Consider the following 19250-nt stretch of genomic DNA (forward strand, 5'->3'; position numbering starts at 1 on the left):
GTTACGGTTTCGCATAGGTAGTCAGGGCTTGATATTGATAGTTTGGATTTGATATGAGTTGTTAGGGTAGTTTGGATTTGATATGTGTAGTTAGTGTGTATGTGCTAGTTAGTGTTGGTTACGGGTAGGTATGGTTATTATTGTTACACAGGAGTTGACATTAGAAGACGTTAAGAAGTTTGTATTTACCTCTAATGGGCCTAGACATATTGTTACAGGTGCCACAGCAGAGGTCATAGTGTTTACTTTGGTAACAGTTTCCTACAAATGTACTGATCAATGATTTGCAGTGATCTTCTTGTACGTCTCCGAATACGCAAGTCTCTTGAATTTTAGGAAAACAACAAACAACAAACTATTATTAGATTTAGTTTTGTAAGTCATTCATATACATCGTAAAATATTTATAGACCTAGTCCACTCACAATTATGGGATATAGGAGTATTATTAGTGATATGTGATTGACATATTCTTTGGTAATGAGCGGAACATTATGAGACTTCCGTTAAGTTCAATAGAAACATTTAAAATAAGCATTAGTACCGAGTCATGGAGAATCAGTACCTAATAGCAAGAAAGCTGTACGTGTTTAGAACTGTAACGAAATGTCCTATATGTGGCTCTATTTTCAGTGTCTATATATTACATCAGTATTTTATTGTGACAAGTGGTTATTTAATTATTTTTAGTGTCTTCTATAGTAGAAATATATTAATCATTTCAAGCAGTCTATGCCAATGCTATTTACTATTTATTTATTTTATTAATAGAAAACATATTCTGACGTATCTAATTAACCAGGATCAGTTCCTTTAGGATTGGCTCAAGTAGGATCATGTCTTTTAGGATCATTTCTATTAAGATTTTTTTCTGTTAAGATCAATTCTGATAGGATCAGTTTTATTAGCGTCATTTCTATTAGGATTATTTCTATAAGAATATTTTCAATTAGGATCATTTCTGTTAATATTTTTTCTATTAGGATCAGTTCTATTAGGATCAGTTCTATTTGGATCAATTTTACAAGGATAAGATCCGTAAGGATTAGCTTAAGTAGGATCATGTCAATTATGATAATATCTATTAGGATTTTTTTCTATTAGGATCAGTTCTGCTAGGATCAGTTCTATTAGGATCATTTCTTTAAGGATCTTTTCTATTCGGATCGTAACTATTGGGATCAATTCTATTAGGATAAGTTCTGCTAGGATAAAGTCTACTAGGATTATTTCTATTAGGATAAGTTCTAGAAGGATCAGTTTTGTATTTTAGTAAGACTGTATAGAAAAATAGTTTCACCCACCACCCCGAGAAAACCGAATCCTGGCTACACCTATGGTGCCAGCTATCTCTTCTCTCTTTGGTGAACGCATCGACACAATTTAAAATTCAGAATTTAGATCTAAGAAATAGAATATATAATAATTTAAACTACACACCATCAACTTGTGGAGCGTATGGGTCGCTGACACATTTTCCATACATACAGATCTGAAACATACATAAGTAAAAGTCAAATAAAGTTATAGTGTATTACATAGTATAGACTTTAGACAAAGTGGTTATTTTATTTCAAGTTTCAAATATAATGTACTACACTTAATAAGTAAAATAAATGGGTCCGCCCATGGGTATTGTATATCTGAGGTAATATTCTATTACGACTGAAAATTGTTTGTAAACTGGTTAACATAATTCGGACGTTCTATCAGAATTGAAGATAATCAACAGACTAGTCTACACCTTTCGTATTACGACGGAAGATGGCAGCGGATAATATTTGTGTTTGTTGGTTTTACATGTTTGGGATGTTCCTTCAGAGTTGAAGATAATTTACTTCCTAGTTCAAACCTCCCCCTGAGCGACGAGGGATGGGAGAGGGCAGGGTTTAAACCCAGGACCATCGTTAGGTCCAAACGAAAGGCTGATTAAAGGAACGTGTGAAATATATAACAAAAGATAAGATTGATATAGACAAGTATTATAGATCTAAAAATCTAAAACTAAAAGTCCGACGAATTCTCTTAGTAAATATGAGGTAACTTAATCTAGATCTAAACTTTAATTTTAGTGGCCTCCGTAAGGGGAAAAGTTACTATTAGTTTTGTGTGGCCTTTCTGTCCGTCCGTCCCATTTAGATCTCAGAAACTAGAAGAGAAAATGAAAATCAACATCATGATATTTTAGATCATTCCAAGTTCTGATGCACCGGCTACTTTTTTCTTTTTCGAAAGTAAACCATCTAATTTTTTAAATTATATATGCAAGCAAATTAAAAAAAAAAAATACACCCCTTTTCAATGAAAAACTTCAGTGGAGGTAATTTTTTTAAAGGTCATGAACTCTTTATTAATTACTCAAGCTTCATGCATTTATTGGCACATTGGTGCAAAATATTTGCAGCTAAGTTCACAATAGTAAAAGTGTTCATGGATCATTATAAAATATATTTTCCATTATTAATTAACTCATTGAATAGAATACTGATTCAAATGTTGCTTTTAAAAAGATTTTTGATACGAACTTATTTATAAGTTTAAAAATAATGAACTACTTTATAGCGCGCAGTTTTAACATAACCTCATTATAGGGGGCTACACTTGATAGTCTAAATAAGACTTAAATAAAAATAATAATGAAATAATTTCCTAAGAAAGATTAAATTCCCGAAGTCATTTTGGGAATATTTTTGTAATTACGAAAATGAAAGATCAGATAAAGACAACTAATCCGATGAGTTGCTTTGGTGTTCTGTTAGTTCTAAATGTAATTATACATGGCGATTAAATATAAAGACTCTTAAGTCCTCCTACAGTCTAGACAAACCACAGCTCACGTCCGTCTTATAGTTTTAAAATGCATCTTTTACGTAAAACTATTGAAGGCCTACTATTACTGGCTTGAAAGAAAGTCTTTGCAGAAACAATATCATTTTCCTAATCCTCTAAGATCTTTGGGTCAAACAATTCATTAACCTATAGTATTATTTATGGACTAATCTTCAACGCTTTCATTTTTTCAATAAGTATTATACTAGACATTACTAGAATATAATGGTTAAAGAGGGACTGTTAAAATACGGTCAGTTTCATTGAAAGTGCAAATAATAAATGTTAGGGTGCGTTAAAATATTATTTGAGAATTCACAGAATGTAGTGTGAAAAAAAATGTCCAAGCCTTAAGAAATATCAAATATCCAATCAAACAGTTTGAATAAGAACAGAAAAGAAGAAGAATTAACAAATAGTGTACAAAAGACTTAAGGCCTATTTGTAGCGGAGGAGAATCGTGTGCGTGTGTGTTTTTTTTTGGGGGGGTAATAGTGATACTAAAATTCACGGGCTGGTCCAATTCTTATCTTATCTTATATAATACACACGTTACTTCAACAAAGAAGATGATTACGTCGTACGCGTCATGCATTCAGTCATGCATATTAATCAATGACTTAAATTCTGCCAAGTCACTGGCTAGCTTAGGCAGTACATTCCATGCTCTAATAGCACTAGGGAAGAAGGAGTATTTGTACAAATTTGTCCTAGCATTTGGTATAAGGAATGTGCCTTTATCTTTGTGTCTTTCTGAGTATGGTATTAAATTTTGTTTTTGTATTTGAAGATTATGGTTCAGTGTCTTATGTATAATTAGTGATTTTACCAAAGGTGCTACTCTAGTCAAATGTGAAAATTCGTTTAATATGAATCTCGCTGCTTTATTTTGTGTCAGTTCCAGTTTCTTAATGTTCTCTTGAGTTAGGGGGTCCCAAACAGAGGATGCATATTCTATTATTATTATTCAATGTAATAGATACTAGAATTTCCTGGATAAAATATTGTATAAAGGAGCGTTTCACTTTATAGCCTTACATTTTGATGGTAAAAAGAGTGAAGTTTTCCTTTTCAGACCTTACGATTTATTGGGGCAGACGATGTTAAGGTCACCTGTTTCTTTGGCCAACAGTTAACAAGCAGTGGGCAGCACAACAACGACAAATCGCCTTTAATTTCACCAACTAAAGTCAGGTACCCATTAGAGTTGGCTGGACTTAGGGGCGCCCTAAAAATCTCGAAATTCAAAATCCCAGTCTTCCACGGAATTCGAAACCAGGACCTCAGGTTCGGAAGCCAAGCGTTAAACCTCTCCGCCCCCACTTTTGTATAGTTTTAAATTTTAAAAAATGGAATGAATCTATTATAATGTTATAAGTAAAAATAAAATTGTAGGGGGTCCATGGATGAATGGTAACTCATAATGAGGCGTGCCCTGATTTGAAAAAAAAATCTGTTAATCTATAAAAATAAGAAAGCTTACTTTTCCATCGCCACAGGACGTCCCGGTATATGCTTCCATCAATTTACAGTCACCAGATTTCAAGGGATCTCGACAATACATTGAATGACATATGTCTTCAATTCTAGTATTTTCTGCACCCTACGAAACAAAAAAGGTTATATTTGTGTGTTTGATAATTAGTGTAAATAGAACCAACTGTCATTATAAAAGAAGAAAAAAAAAGATTTCGCTGTCTGATACAAAAGTTTGTATACATTAAATGATACATAGTGAAGTGTTAATACCATTATGCAATCTACTAGTGTGCATTTGTGTATGTGACTGTTGCTATGAACCTTAAAGACCTCTTGCTATCTGCGGTTGCTTACGAGGAAAATTTTAAGCTTGACAACTGCATCCAGAAGTATAACATTAACTTTACGTGCGCGCATCACACATACAATTTAGATGCCAAGAAAACCACCAACAAAGCTTGTGTACTTCTGCAATCATCACCGACATTGGCATAGAGGAATGTCAATCAACACACTCTAAATCTAAGCTGTCAAGAGGAAGACATCATCCACTTGACTTGAAGACACCTATCTCCTGGACGTTAGACTGTTAGCTGATGATGACAGCGGCGCATTGGACTTTGTTTTGCAACGTGGCTGAAGGTGAACCTGCAGCTCCCTTGAGAGAGGGTCTGCTGAAATATCGTGCTCAATCAACGGCTGCGTTGACGAAAACAGTGCTCGACACTATCTCTCTATGTGTCAAAATGATTACGTTATTGTTTGAAGAAATGACTGGCCAACTGGAAGAAGAGAAAGCGACGGCCGCAGAGAACAGTGCAGATGACTTACTGGGGAACACGCCCACTGCCGTGTGTGGCTCCAATCGATCAACCTCCACCTGAACTGTCAAACCTCCACTGCACTGTTTCTTTTCGGGACGAAAAGTGCTAAGAAGGGGGCAAGGTTATAACCCCGCCATGCACACCGCCATCCAAGATAGTGCAGAAGGTGCGCACTATTAGTGACTAGACTAGAAAGGATGTTGACATTAGAGAAGAAGAGAACGATTTCCGCCCAGGTCTAGAGCCGAGATGGAGATGCTGTGTTCAAGAAAGATGTCCTATGTGGTTGTCATGTCTCCATGTGAATTAACATCGATGTCTCGTTGAGTTGCCTCCCTTAAGTTATTACAATATCTAAATATATAATTCTTTTCTTCCCTCAAGAGTTTTGTCGAGTAGTAAGAAGTAAAGGAAATATCACTCTCTTATTTCTACGGATAGTCCACGAGAACATAAGAGAACATGTGGGTATTCAACCGTCGCTACGGATGGCTGCGCGCTGGAATGTCGAACCCTGCCTGCTCCCATCCCCCTTCGTCTTGTGGGAGGTTTGGACTAAAAAGTAAACTATCTTCAACTCTAAAGGGACATCGGAAACATGTAAAACATTTTACTAACAAACATTTTACAAAAATAGCAGGGCCGGACTTAAGCATTGTGGGGCCCTTTTCGAAACGGATTTCGCGGGGCCTAGTTTGGGTAGGGAAGCGGACAATAAGTGAAATTTAAGAGTTTGTATTAGAAAATAAATTCGTCTATGCATTTTTATTTTTTTCTAAGTACAGAATTACTTTACGAGCCTTGCGTGTAGCGAAGTTTTACAGTATATCATAATAATTCTGTTTCCAACATAGATCACGCTCAATTGCAAGAATTACCAAATGTTTCAATCTATCTTTAAGAATTGTTGACCTCAAGTAATTCTTTATTAGTTTGAGGCGCGAGAAGCTTCTTTCTCCTGATTACATAATTACGGCTAATGCATAATGCCGTTTTTATTTATCGAGCGTAGGATTGGCGTTTTCCATATTGAATGACACCCCAAAATGACAATTTCTTTCTATATATTTTCGTATATTTTAAGGACTTTTTCGTATATTTTGCAATTTCGGGAGATTTCCAGGAGCTTATGGTTAATCGACAGAAGGGCGCGGGAAATCTCTTTTAAGTTATAAAATGGTTTAATTTAATAATTTATACACCTTGATTTAGAACGGGTCCAGAGAAAGTGCGGATCTTTTGAAAGTGGGGGACCAATGCGTTCGCATAGGTTGCAGTGGCCTAAGACCGGCCATGCAAAATAGCGGCGTATGCTACACCGATGGTCGACTAGTATATATATAATGTAATAACTATACATATATATTTAATGTATGTATGTATGTACAGATAGATAGATAGATAGATAGATAGATAGATAGATAGATAGATAGATAGATAGATAGATAGATAGATAGATAGATAAATAGATAGATACATACATACATACATAGATATATAGATGCATAGATACATAGATACATAGATACATAGATAATTGTTTTCTTGCACATTTTCCACTATAACTATGGCTATAGACTACAACGTTGTCCGTAGTGGGTTCATTGAAGTTTTCTTTACCATTTATGTGACTGTCTACTAGAATGGCTTTTCCTTGGCCTTGTCTCTTTTAGAAGCTGCCAGCTATTTTCCTCTATTCCAGTGAAAGCGACATTGTGCCTGAGTTAACTTTTCAACGCTTAATGGGGAGGGAGACACCTCTGTTACGATGTACTCGTTTACGCTCGCCGATAAAAAAGATAGTCTTCGGGATGCGGTCGTCCCCCATGCGGGATAAGTTTTCGACCCAGGGCAGCTGGTGATTTTTAATAGTGCTTCTATACTGTCCTCATCATCCTCCTGATTTTTTAAAATTCAGTAATGGTTTTACTTACCTTGCAATAGTAGGAAGCCTTTCCGAAATTTAGTTGACACTGTTGATTAGGTTTAATTAACTGACCCAATAGTTTATTAGATACATCTGGAATGTCATCTGAAGCTTCGACAGCGTAAGCTAGACAGTTGTATCCACGTCTTAAATTGAATAAAAATTCACTTAACAATGTAAAGTACGTAAAACTTAAATTTTGGCTACAATTTTTTAGTCAGTTGAAACTAATAGAAAATAAATATTCATTACTATATAATATATATATATATATATATATATATATATATATATATATATATATATATGTATATATATATATATATATATATATATATATATATATATTGTGATAATCATGATGGAGGCACAGATGGGGTTAGTGGTATGTATGTAGACAGCCGACGCAAATCACCTCAGGCCAGCGCTGGACGAGCTGTCAACCGTGACGAGTTACGAAGGTCTTTCTGGAAGGATCGGTGTTGTGTCACGAGGGATGGAGTTATTTGACCAACGAGCGGCGTTCTCTCCGGTTCTAGAAGTCCAGCAAAGTTCCTATATAACGAGCCGAGGTGTCACAATCGGGTGCAGAGGACGGTTCACTACAGCCCGGTTCACTACAGCCCGGTTCACTACAGCTCGCTTCACTACAGTCCGGTCGACTACAGCACAGTTCGGTGTGGTTCAGCAGGGTGATTCTGAACGGCGCACTACGACGGTACAGTGCGGATTACTGTTAAGTAGTCAAGAAGACTGGCGTCTTGATGTTGGTCTGCGATCAAGCCCAGAGTATGAAGTTTGTCCTAAAATGTGGAAACCAGTGCAAGCCCGGAACGAGGCGGAGAGGCCAGTGCATGAGTTGATACGGCGGTATGGTTGTCGACCTTCTCATGGCTGGAAAAAACGCTGAATGTCTTCCACCTCCGATGCCTCATGCGGATCTTTAAAAGAAGATGACAAGATAAAATAACCAATGAGGAAGTGCTACAAAGAGCAGGGTGCCAGGACATCCGCTCTGTTATCAGCAGCAGTCGCCTTGGCTGGCTTGGCCACGTTCGTAGAATGCCAGTACGTCGAATTCCACAGGACATCCTGTATTGCAATCTAATAGAAGGCAGGAGAGCCGCTGGTCGCCCACTTTTACGGTATACAGATGTATGCAAAAGCGACATGAAGCTCTTCAAAATCGACACTAGCAGCTGGGAAAAAGTGGCACTGGATAGATCCACACGGAGAGAGAGCATAAAGTAAAGGTCTCGGATTGCAAAAGTCATACACAATAGAAGCAGAAAGAAGGCTGAAAATGCAAAGGCGCCTGGTGATTACATATGCCCAATCTGCGATCGCAGCTGTGTATCAGGCATTGGCCTCTTTAGTCACACAAGAAGTAAAATGCCACAAAAATGGTTGTCGACAGAGAAATATTTGTACAGCCTGTGTTACGTGTTACCAATTGGAGATTATTCGCTGCAATTTATTTTTCATTAAAGTGTTACTTTGCTTTGGAGCCCTGAGTAGTCAAGTTCTTTAAGTTGGTGGTGTGCGGTGCAGTTTGCAGAGAGTCTGGATAGTGAGATTCGTTACAATGTCTATCTATCTATCTATCTATCTATCTATCTATCTATCTATCTATCTATCTATCTATCTATCTATCTATCTATCTATTTATCTATCTTTCTATCTATCTATCTATCTATCTATCTATCTATCTATCTATCTATCTATCTATCTATTAGGTTTGTGCAAAATAGTCGTCTGTCCGTCTGTCATAATCAGATCTCAAAAACTAGAAGAGACATGAAAAATCTTATTTTACTAAGCGTCGCGTTTTACAAAGTTAATGTGCTTTTTGTTTTCTAGAACGAAATCGTTTAGTTAATAAAATAAAATAAGCAAGCGAATTTTTTTTATAAAATACACTAATCCTAAAACAATACATGATTGTAAAGGGAGATTATAATTATAATATGTTAACAAAGAATGATAGTTGTTTGTGCATTTCTGTATCACTAAGTTAAATATATGTAAATTTAAAGCAATGTAAACAAAAATATAAGTATTATTTAACTGGGTGTTTTCCGGCGACCTAGCTGCAAAATTTTAATGAAAACATTTATGACGTTTTATAAAGTCAAGCACATTTTTAAAAATAGCTTTTTTTATGCTGTGACTTTAGTGCTATAACGTGGCGACCGTCTTGGTCTGGTGATAAATTAGTTTCTTTTAAAAAAGTTTTTAGATATTACATTTGTTTTTAATTTGGTGTAGTGCCCCCATCAGGTATAAAACAATTTAATTTTAAGCATTATGTCTGTTTGTCTTTCCGTCTGTAACGTTTAGACACGAAATAGGCTAACTCTATTGAAAATATGATTTTAAAATTGATTCCAAAACAAATTAATAGCAATATATAGGCATAATAGTATTATATGTACATTTGCACACTAGCGCGTCAGTGCAACACCGCTTGTGTTTACGTAATAAATGGTGTTCCTATTTTTTTTTCAAAATGGCGCTGCACTGTGGGGACATGCCATTTGTGCTTTCATTATTCATTATTATTTCTTTGCTGGATGTATACTGAATGTTCTTTTGTAATCAGTTATACAGATGAAGACTTCTGTTTTCAAGGTGGGCTCCACAATGAGTATTTACATTAAACGTTTTACTAGATCTAGACTTGTTCAACTTTGGTTATTTGGTTAGAAATAAAAGAAGAAAAATGGCGAGCCAAGATGGCGGCCGTTCTAGTACTAGATCTATTCATTATAGTAAAGATCAACTCCTCGGACTTCGTTCAAAGAGGAAGCCTCTTCCACCGTGTTATGCACATATAAATTGTTTCTACCCTTCCTCTATTAGTACAAGGAAAAGAGGGAAAAAGGAGGACTACGTCAAAGACTAAGAAGAAGAGGTTTTCGCCCACAAATTCCTACGATTACTCTAGCTAAGATGAGATATGTGCCAAATACGCTACTACCACGTATTTAGGGAAAGTTGTCTATTGGCTTTTACTGAGACATGGTTAGAGGAGGATGACAACGACAACCTGATTGCTATTGATGGTTTCTCTTGCGTGAGATCTGATAGAACGGCTGAGTCTAAGAAGAAGAAAGGTGGGGGGCTTTGTGTGTACATCAACCTCAAATACTGTACCAACTACACGGTTAAAAAGAGAATGTGCTGTCCGGATCTAGAACTACTGGCGCTCTCATTGAGACCTTTTTATTTGCCACGAGACTTTGGTGTTATTTACATAGTCCTGGTTTATGTTCCGCCTACAGCCAAAACGGAAGTTGCAGCTGCAATCATCGCTGACGTAGTGCATGAGTTTCAGACAAGGTCACCGGACGCACCAGTAGTTATACTGTGTGATTTTAATAAATGCACCTTGAAGGTTGACCTACCCACCTTCTATCAACACATTTTATGTCCGACAAGAGAAAATAGAACTCTGGACTTATGTTATTGTAACATCCAAGGAGCATTCACATCTCGTGAAAAGCCACCACTAGGATCATCGGACCACAAAACAATACAACTGCTGCCTACTTACCGTACAAAACTTAAAGAAGGAAAAATCATTCAAAAAAACGTACAAGAATGGATGCAAGACAATATTCTCAAACTACAGGGATGTCTAGACTGCACTGAATGGAATTTGTTCAAAGAGACCACTTCAAATCTGGAAGAATGGGTCGACGCAGTGACAAATTACATCAAATTCTGTGAAAACATGTGTGTCAGCACTAAGAGCATCAAGATATACCCCAACAATAAACATGGGTCACTGCAAAAATAAAACGGGAAATAATCAAAAAGAAAAGAGCATTTATGAGTGGCGATGGACAGACAAGGAAAATTGCTCAACGAAATCTCAACGTCGTTCTTGAGGAAGGGAGGAGAAACTACCGCACCAAGCTGGAAGACTCAATTAATACAAGTGACATGAGACAGGCCTGGGGCATCATGAACAAAATGGCAGGAGCACATGTCAAAATTAAAAATAATCTTGCTACAAGGGACGAAAAAACATTGGCCAACGAGTTAAATGATTTCTATTGTCGCTTCGACACGAAATATTTTAATTATCTAAGACTCAAAGCCATTGAGGTTGTCAATGTTAACAACTGCTTAGAATTAGCGATTACTAAAGAGCAAAAATGTAACATTTTCAAAAACGTCAACCCAATGAAAGCTGGTGGGCCTGATGGAATAAAAGGGCGAATCTTAAAAGAATGTGCTGAACAACTAGCTGAACCTTTCCAAGATATTTTTTCTACTTCATTACTAAACCATGAGATACCACCTGTGTGGAAGTCATCTATAATTGTACCTGTGCCAAAGGTTTCCAAACCGAAGGAAGTGAATAACTATAGTCCTGTTTCACTTACTTCCATTGTGTCTAAATGTTTAGAAAAATTGGTTAAAATGTTTCTTCTGAATGATCTTTGTAATAAGTTAGACCCTTTACAATTTGCTTACCAAAAAGGTAAAGGTGTAGACGATGCCATCCTAAATATTTTAAACTGTGTCTACAAACATCTGGACTTACCGAACACTTATGTAAGATTGTTCTTTATTGATTTCTCATCAGCTTTTAAAACTATACAACTTCATTTACTCATTGAAAAGATGAAAGCGCTGCAGATTAGTCCATACATAATACTATGGGCTAATGAATTTTTGACCCAGAGAGCTCAGAGGGTTAGGGTAAACAATGTTATATCTAATGAACGCATAGTTAACACAGGGGCGCCCTAGGGGGCTGTGACATCACCATTGTGGTTCATTTCGTACACCAATGATTTTCAATCCGATAGTTCTTGTTGCTCCTTCACAAAATTCGCTGATGATGCGGCTCTTCTTGCCCTGCTCTCAGAGAGCTCAGACGTAAATGAGTATTTTAAACAATTAGAACACATTGAAGAATACTGTAAAGATAATTTTTTATTATTAAATGTAAAAAAAAACAAAGAAATGCTAATCGATTTTCGAAGGGACAAGAAGGAACATGATATTGTTTCTGTAGCTGGAGAGACTATTGAAATTGTGCAAACCTTTAAATACCTTGGTACTATCCTAGACAATAAACTAAATTTTACTGCAAATACTGATTATATCAGCAAAAAAGGGCAGCAAAGATTACGACTACTAAGAAAACTGTCCTCGTTTTATGTTAGAGAAAAGGCCTTGGCTATGTTTTATCACGTTCACATCTGCAATATTTTCATTTTCAATATCACTTCCTGGTATGGCAATCTGAGCATTAAAAATGAAAATAAACTTAATAGAATCCTCAATGCTGCTGGCAAAATCATTTGCAAAAAACAAACCCCATTTGGGCAGTTGTTTGAAACAAATATCTATAAAAAAGCTAACAAGATCCTCGAAATAAAGAATCACCCTTTGTGTCAGGATTTTGTGATTTTACCATCACAAAAGAGATACAAGACACCGATAGCAAAGACAAACAGACACAAACACTCTTTTGTTCCCCTGGCAATCAAATCATTAAATAAGAACAATCTGATATAAACTTTGTCACATGTAAATTATGAGTGAGTCTGGTGTGAATGTACACTTTGGTTTCTTATAGTTATAATGTTTTTTGTTTGGTGTAATGCACAAATTGTAAGACAAATTTCCTTACGGATAATAAAGATTATTATTATTATGTTAGAAATGAACGAGTAGTCATTCTCTGGCGCTGCCAGGGTCGAGTTTTGCTAAAGAGAAACAAAATTCATCGTAGTCCCTTTAACAGTTTCCACTGAGGAATTTTCTGGTGATGTGGCAGGTCTGCAGCAGAACCTCCCTCTTACAGGCAACGAAGATGTTCCTAGGAATGTTAAGGGCCTTGAAGATGTCTGTGAGGTCAGTTGTTATTATCCCCTCGGTTGATATAACAATGGGGTATATTGTTATTTTGGACAATTTCCAAAGACGCTTAATCTCCAAGCCTAGGTTCCCATATTTTCTTTGTTTTTCTCAGTTTTTCGTAAATTATGAGAAAGTGGTAAGGCGATATCGATAATGGTAGCGGTTTTTTCTTTTTTATCGATGAACAGCAGATCCGGGCGATTGAAATCTACCGTTTTGTCGGTCAGAATAGGCCTATCCCAGTACAGCAGATGTTCAGTAGACTCGAGAACCTCTTGCGGAGAGTATTTATAATAAGGGGGAGTGTCCTTACCGATCAATTTATACGTCAATCCAGGCGTTGGTGTATTAACTTTGCAACTTGGTTATGGCGACCTAGGTAGGCTGATTCTGATAGGGCTGGACATCCTGCCATAATGTGTTCAATCGACTCGCCCACATTTCCACATTTTCGGCATTTGTCGACAACATTGAGTTTCAGGATATGCTTCTCGTAATTTTTTGTCCTGATTACTCTGTCCTGTATTGCTGTAACAAAGCCTTCTGTTTCAGGGTAGAGATGACCTGCTTTGAGCCATGTTAAGGAAGCAGCCTTGTCGATGTTGTCCCCATGTAATGAAGCCGGAAATTTTACGTGGAGTGTTTTTTCTTCCCATTGGCGAATCTCATGCCCTACGTCGTCCAAACCGATATTGACATCAGCATTGTGTAGGTTCAGAGGGGTTGCATCGGAGTCGTATTTCCGTAGGAAGGAAACTAATTTGTTGCTGGAGGCGAGCAGTTTTGATCGTATTTTTAAAACTTGCATCTTACACAATTTGAAGATGTTCTGCAATCCACGACCCCCATCCTTCCTGGGCAGTTATATCCTTATGGTGGAGGACTTGGGATGTAGGTATCGAAACTTGGTTAATAATTTTCTAGTGAGTCTGTCAATGTCATGTAGGTCGGTGTCAGTCCATTTGATCACACCGAACGTGTAAAGGAGCACAGGGACGGCCCAGCTGTTAATTGCAGTGATGAGATTACTGCCAGACAGTTTGGTGTTGAGGATTTTATTAACTCTTTGCCTATATTTGCTAAGAAAGTCCTCTTTTAATTTCTTATGGTTTATCTTGGCATTCTGGTTTATTCCAAGATATTTATAAATAGAGGCGGAGTTCAATTCCTCGATGCCTTCAAATGCAATGTTGGTGTTCGTTGCCTTGCCCTTTTTAATGCTTATGATGCCACACTTATCCAGGCCAAAAGACATACAGATATCGTCACTAAAGCATTTTACCGTTTTGATTAAGGTGTGTAATTTTTGCTCGGTTTCTGCATATAGCTTTAGATCATCCATGTATAATAAGTGGGACACACATTTTGTACATTTAGTGTCAACCCTAAAACCGTTTGTAGAGTCTTGGAGTAATGTAGATAGAGGATTAATCGCTAGGCAGAACCAGAGTGGAGATAGTGAGTCACCCTGGTATATACCTCTTCTTATGTGCACAGAACCTAGTTTATCACGATTTAGGAGCAGGTTTATCTTCCAATTATTCATACAGACTTTTAATAGTTGTTTTATTCTTGGGTTGATTCTATGGATGTCCAGGGTTTTTAATAGCCAATCATGCGGAACTGAATCGAAAGCTTTTTTGTAGTCGATGTAACACATGTGTAAATTTCTCTTTCTTCTATTAGCTTGATGCAATATAATACCATCTATAGTTAGCTGTACTTTACAGCCCATCGACTCTTCAATGCAACCTTGTTGTTCATCTGCTAGTAGCTTATGGGCAGAACAAAATTTATAGATTTTACTTTTTAAAAGTGAAGTTAATAGTTTATACACCACTGACAGACAAGTGATAGGGCGATAGTTTGATGGTTGGTTCGGATCCCCTTTTTTGGGGAGGAGAGATGTTCTCCCTTCAGTGAGTTCTAACAGCATTGAAGACGGTTCTGATATTAGCTCGTTAAAACTTGATGTTAGTGGTGCATGTGCGGCTGTAAGTTTTTTCAGCCAAAAAATGTGTATATTGTCCGGTCCAGGAGCAGTCCAGTTGTGGGTTTTTGAAATAGCTGCGGAGACTTCCTCAGCTGTGAAATCCTCATCAGGCATTTCTGGTATTAGGTTGTTTTTAGTTTGGATTTCCTCAATCCAGTCAGCCTGCACATTGTAATGTAGCGGGTCGGACCAAAGCGCCGCCCAGTAATTTGGTAAAGGAGCCGTGTTTAGTGCTATCAATGGTTTGAATTTTGTCAGCACCATTATCAGCTAGTTTACGGAAAAACTGTTTTCTCGTGTGCTGAAATAAAGCGTTATGCTTCTTTCTTTTGGTGGTTTCGTTGTAGCGCTTTAACCTAGCTCCCTATAGTTTAGCTTTCTGTCTCAGAGTATCTTTCAAACATAAGAGTCGTGCGAAGCTATCACAGTCCGTCAATTTGATTCCAGTTGTTTTTAGTATTGTCTTTATTTTGTTAAGTATTATCGCGGAATGGTTGTTTCCCAGATATTGTCCAATTGTATCCATTTGGCTTCTCAGTTGATTAATATTGTCTTCAAGGCGCCTTTTCCATGCTGGCACATGTTGTTTTGGTCTTTGATTAATTGGGCCTAGCTCGAAGGTCTTTTGTCCAGAGAGCTCCGTGACAGCCACAGCGGCGCAGTATATAGCGAGGTGTGTCTCAAACAAGTTATTATTATTATTATTATTATTATTATTATTATTATACAAGTAATAATCTAATACCATACATTTTTTAAAACCATTATTTGGTGGTAGGAAGTAATCCGATCTGCGGCCCCTTCCCCACAAGTCCTTTTGAAGCTGCTAACCGGACATACACCTGCATTGCCATATGTCCAGTTCGTTTATGTTTACAAAATGATTGCAATTTCTTTAGTTTTCCAGCTTATAAACTAACTGAAACCCACACCCAAGATAAACCATTTTTTCCCTTAATTTCAAAACTTCACCCTCACATATTCGGTTTAAGAAGCACGTTGGATTAAATGTACCAAAACTAACACAGAAAAAAGAATGTAATAAGACTAACGTGTTTTTTTTTATCTCTTTGCACGGGCCGCTCGCTCATAATCTGTTGTAATATTGATACAACCCTAACCAACCTGTTTCTAACAGTCTTAGTCAAAAAAGTTGTAAAGGAATTGACGCTGCAGGAAGAGAATCGCCATAGATTATATTTTGTCTCCGGAGTTTGCTTCCCAAACGTGTTGGCATTCATAATGTATCTGTCAGAATCAGAGCAGGAATTGTTCTCTCCGTCGTGGTCGGCTGAAAGGCTGTAGAAGGTTAGGTCATCCATGTTTAAACAATACCTTAGAATGCAATAAATTCACCTTTAGGATATTAATAAAATCATTACTACTAAAGAATTTATTAATCAGAATTAATTTTTTATTGATTCGTGTTTTGTTATGTACAATGAATAATTCTGTAAATATTCATCTTGACCCGAGACTGGAAAGTGGGAGCAATAAACAGTACGTCACTGTGTAACAGACAGACAGACAGACAAAGTGAGTCGATATAACATTTATATATAAGCAAAAGAAAAAAAAAATAGAAAAAAAAGTTATTTAAAGAAAAGAACTATTAATTACTGCCATTTATTTAAAAAAAGCAGGTTTTATCTCCCTTTCTTCTATATTTAAAAAATAATAATTAGTACTTATTGAGTAACCAATTGGTTAATTTATGGATTGGATTTATTTATGTATGAATCAACTATGAATGATTAAGCCAATTTAAAACTTGCTTCGATAAATGGGAAAAAATGGTTGAAAACGTAATAATAGGATCAAATCCACATATACAGCCGTATCTCTCATTAAGTAGCATTTATTCTCCTCATTTCGATATCCAACAAAATAATAAATCACCAAAAATTAATTTAATTATTGATTACTTTTTTTCTGATTGATTCACGAATTGTCAGGACAAATAAATAATTGTACAATGTTTTTACTTAATCGGAGAATGAGAAGTGGGAGAAAAACCTGGTCAAACTGGTTTACCAAACAGAAGGACAGAGTGAGTGGATATAAGCTTTAAAAAAAAGAGCTTTCCTTGATCTCAAGCTTAAAGTTGGTTGAGATGTACTTTACAGACCAACTTATATTAGGCCTACTATATAAAACCTGAAGATTTCTTTGTTTTCAAAAAAAAATTCCATTTATTATTGTTTATTTGGAGAGTGACAAATATAAAACTCATTTCGATTCTTTTTCTATATTTGGCTACAAATTTCAATTTGTGTCGAATTCCGTTTTTTTTTCCAATATTATTGATAAAATTAAAATAAGAAAAAAAAATTAATTATTGGACGTTTATGTTCTTCTTAAGAGATTAACGCTAGAGATCGTGGCATTCAAATTTGGAACAAATAAAAACAAAATGTTATCTTACCTATTACCTATTTCTCAATAAAGGTTTATATCGATGTACATATGATATGCTTAGGCCGCAATAGTTTTAACAAGACAAATATTTTTCAAAATATTTTTAAAAAAAATTATAATAAATGTAATTTTAATAATGTGGGAAGCGTGGTTGAGAATCTAAGTGTCGCTTGAACCTGGCTAGGCTACCTATGAAGGGAATTCAAGGTTCGACACTCGACTCGAGCAGAGTTGTGTTTACTGAGCGCCTAAAGGCTGCATGGATGGATACCTCTATTAGATCTTGCCATCTAAGGGGCAGATGATATCAAGGTCATCTATGTTTATAGCCAAAGGTTAAGGAGAGTGGTTTGACGTCAACACTATGACCAACATTATTTACTTTTCCCAAACTAATATCAGGTAACCATTAGAGTTTTGTGGACCTTTATCGTCATAAAGATTTTAAAACCCAAATCCCTGTCTTCACCGAAATTCGAACTGCCATATATCTTAATACTGCAGAAAGTTTCTTTTTTCTATGTACATTAACATAAATATATTACCAATATTTGTTTACTAGAAGCGGTGGCTAAGCAGTAAAGTGCTTGGCTTCTGAAACGGGGGCCCTCTAATTCCACCCAGCTCTTATGGATACCTTACATTAGTTGAAGAAAAGTAAAGGCGGTTGGTTGTTTTGCTGGTCACATGATACCCTTGTTAATTGTAGGCACAGAAACAAATGACCTTTACATCACATGCCCTACAGGCCACTTATTTTACTTTATTGATTTTGTATTGTCATGGACTATGAGATAGTTTTATTAAATTTTACTAACCTGTCTATTAAATAGATTAAAGAAAAGAATTAAAAAAAAAATATTTGAAACAAAAAAAAAAGTGTTGTTAATAAATGATTACCCATGCCCTAGTTCATGTGCAATTACTCTTATATCAGGTCCTGTGAGATCTTCTATTATACTACAGCTAGTTCCATCGTCTCGGCAAACTGTTTCCTGATAAGCAATACCTAAAGAATGATGAAATTTTGCTTTTAGAACAAAGCTGTCGCATTCGCAGACCTATTCGAACAGGGGAGGGAGGGAGGGAGTATCTAGGAGGAGGATTTTAAGTGTAACTTTTCAAAAGAAATTAGGAACAAAGGAATATAAAATTAATTTAAATAATTTATTAAGCTAAGATGGATGTATCAATCTGTCTGGATCAGTCATGATATTACATTAGTAATATATGTAGACTGACATTGCTATATCTGTCACTTATCTGGACCAATGCAGAAAGGGGTGATATATATCTAATATGCATAACATTGTGTCAGGGAGATTCTTACCAAAATAGAATATTTTTTTTAAAGTTATTGTTGAATCTGATTTCCAGTTATGGTTCGAGGTTGAAAGGGAAGAGATAGAAAAGGCATCAAACATAGACATAAATAAATATAGACTGGCAAAAGGAAGTAACTTCATGCAACTTGAAAACATGTACATCTATTGTTTTCGGATTTCCGAATTCTGAAAAGTTGCATTATCTTCAGTCTTGTTGATCGTCCAAGGGCTGAGCCGAAGGCTCTTTGAGCCCTAAGTATGCAAAAAACCTGTTTAAACGCCAAACAGTAAAAAGAAAAAAAAAATCTGTGTGAACACAGTTCTGTTTGAGAGAGACCCGAGTCAATGCCTATGTAAAGCATTGCTGTTTCCAATGCCTTTGGCCCCAGACTCATGCTTGGCTGAACATGGCCGAAGGCCGAGGACACCGGGAGCCTCCGCCATTTTCCTTCGTTATACCAAGCTAACCATAGAGGACTCGCCATTTATGCAACGGTCCCTTGAGGAACGGCGCATGGATTTGTGACAGATTTGTGGGGACTCTTTTACAACTCCGCGCCGTGCAATGGGTG

General features: G+C 36.4%; 1 protein-coding gene across 2 annotated transcripts in view; it reads right to left on the reverse strand.

Moving 5' to 3' along the window:
• The window catches only part of LOC106076033 (uncharacterized), a 76826-nt gene that overhangs the window by 36410 nt on the left and 21166 nt on the right, over positions 1-19250 (reverse strand). For both annotated transcript variants that reach the window (XM_056031566.1, XM_056031565.1), the window contains exons 10-15: positions 18254-18362; positions 16061-16234; positions 7067-7205; positions 4313-4432; positions 1441-1492; positions 190-324 (exon numbers count right to left, since the gene is read on the reverse strand). In XM_056031566.1, coding sequence (XP_055887541.1) covers positions 190-324; positions 1441-1492; positions 4313-4432; positions 7067-7205; positions 16061-16234; positions 18254-18362 — 729 coding nt within the window. The remainder of the gene's footprint in view (positions 1-189; positions 325-1440; positions 1493-4312; positions 4433-7066; positions 7206-16060; positions 16235-18253; positions 18363-19250) is intronic.

Source organism: Biomphalaria glabrata, chromosome 6 (assembly GCF_947242115.1).
Source record: "Biomphalaria glabrata chromosome 6, xgBioGlab47.1, whole genome shotgun sequence".
Taxonomy (NCBI): Eukaryota; Metazoa; Mollusca; class Gastropoda; family Planorbidae; genus Biomphalaria; species Biomphalaria glabrata.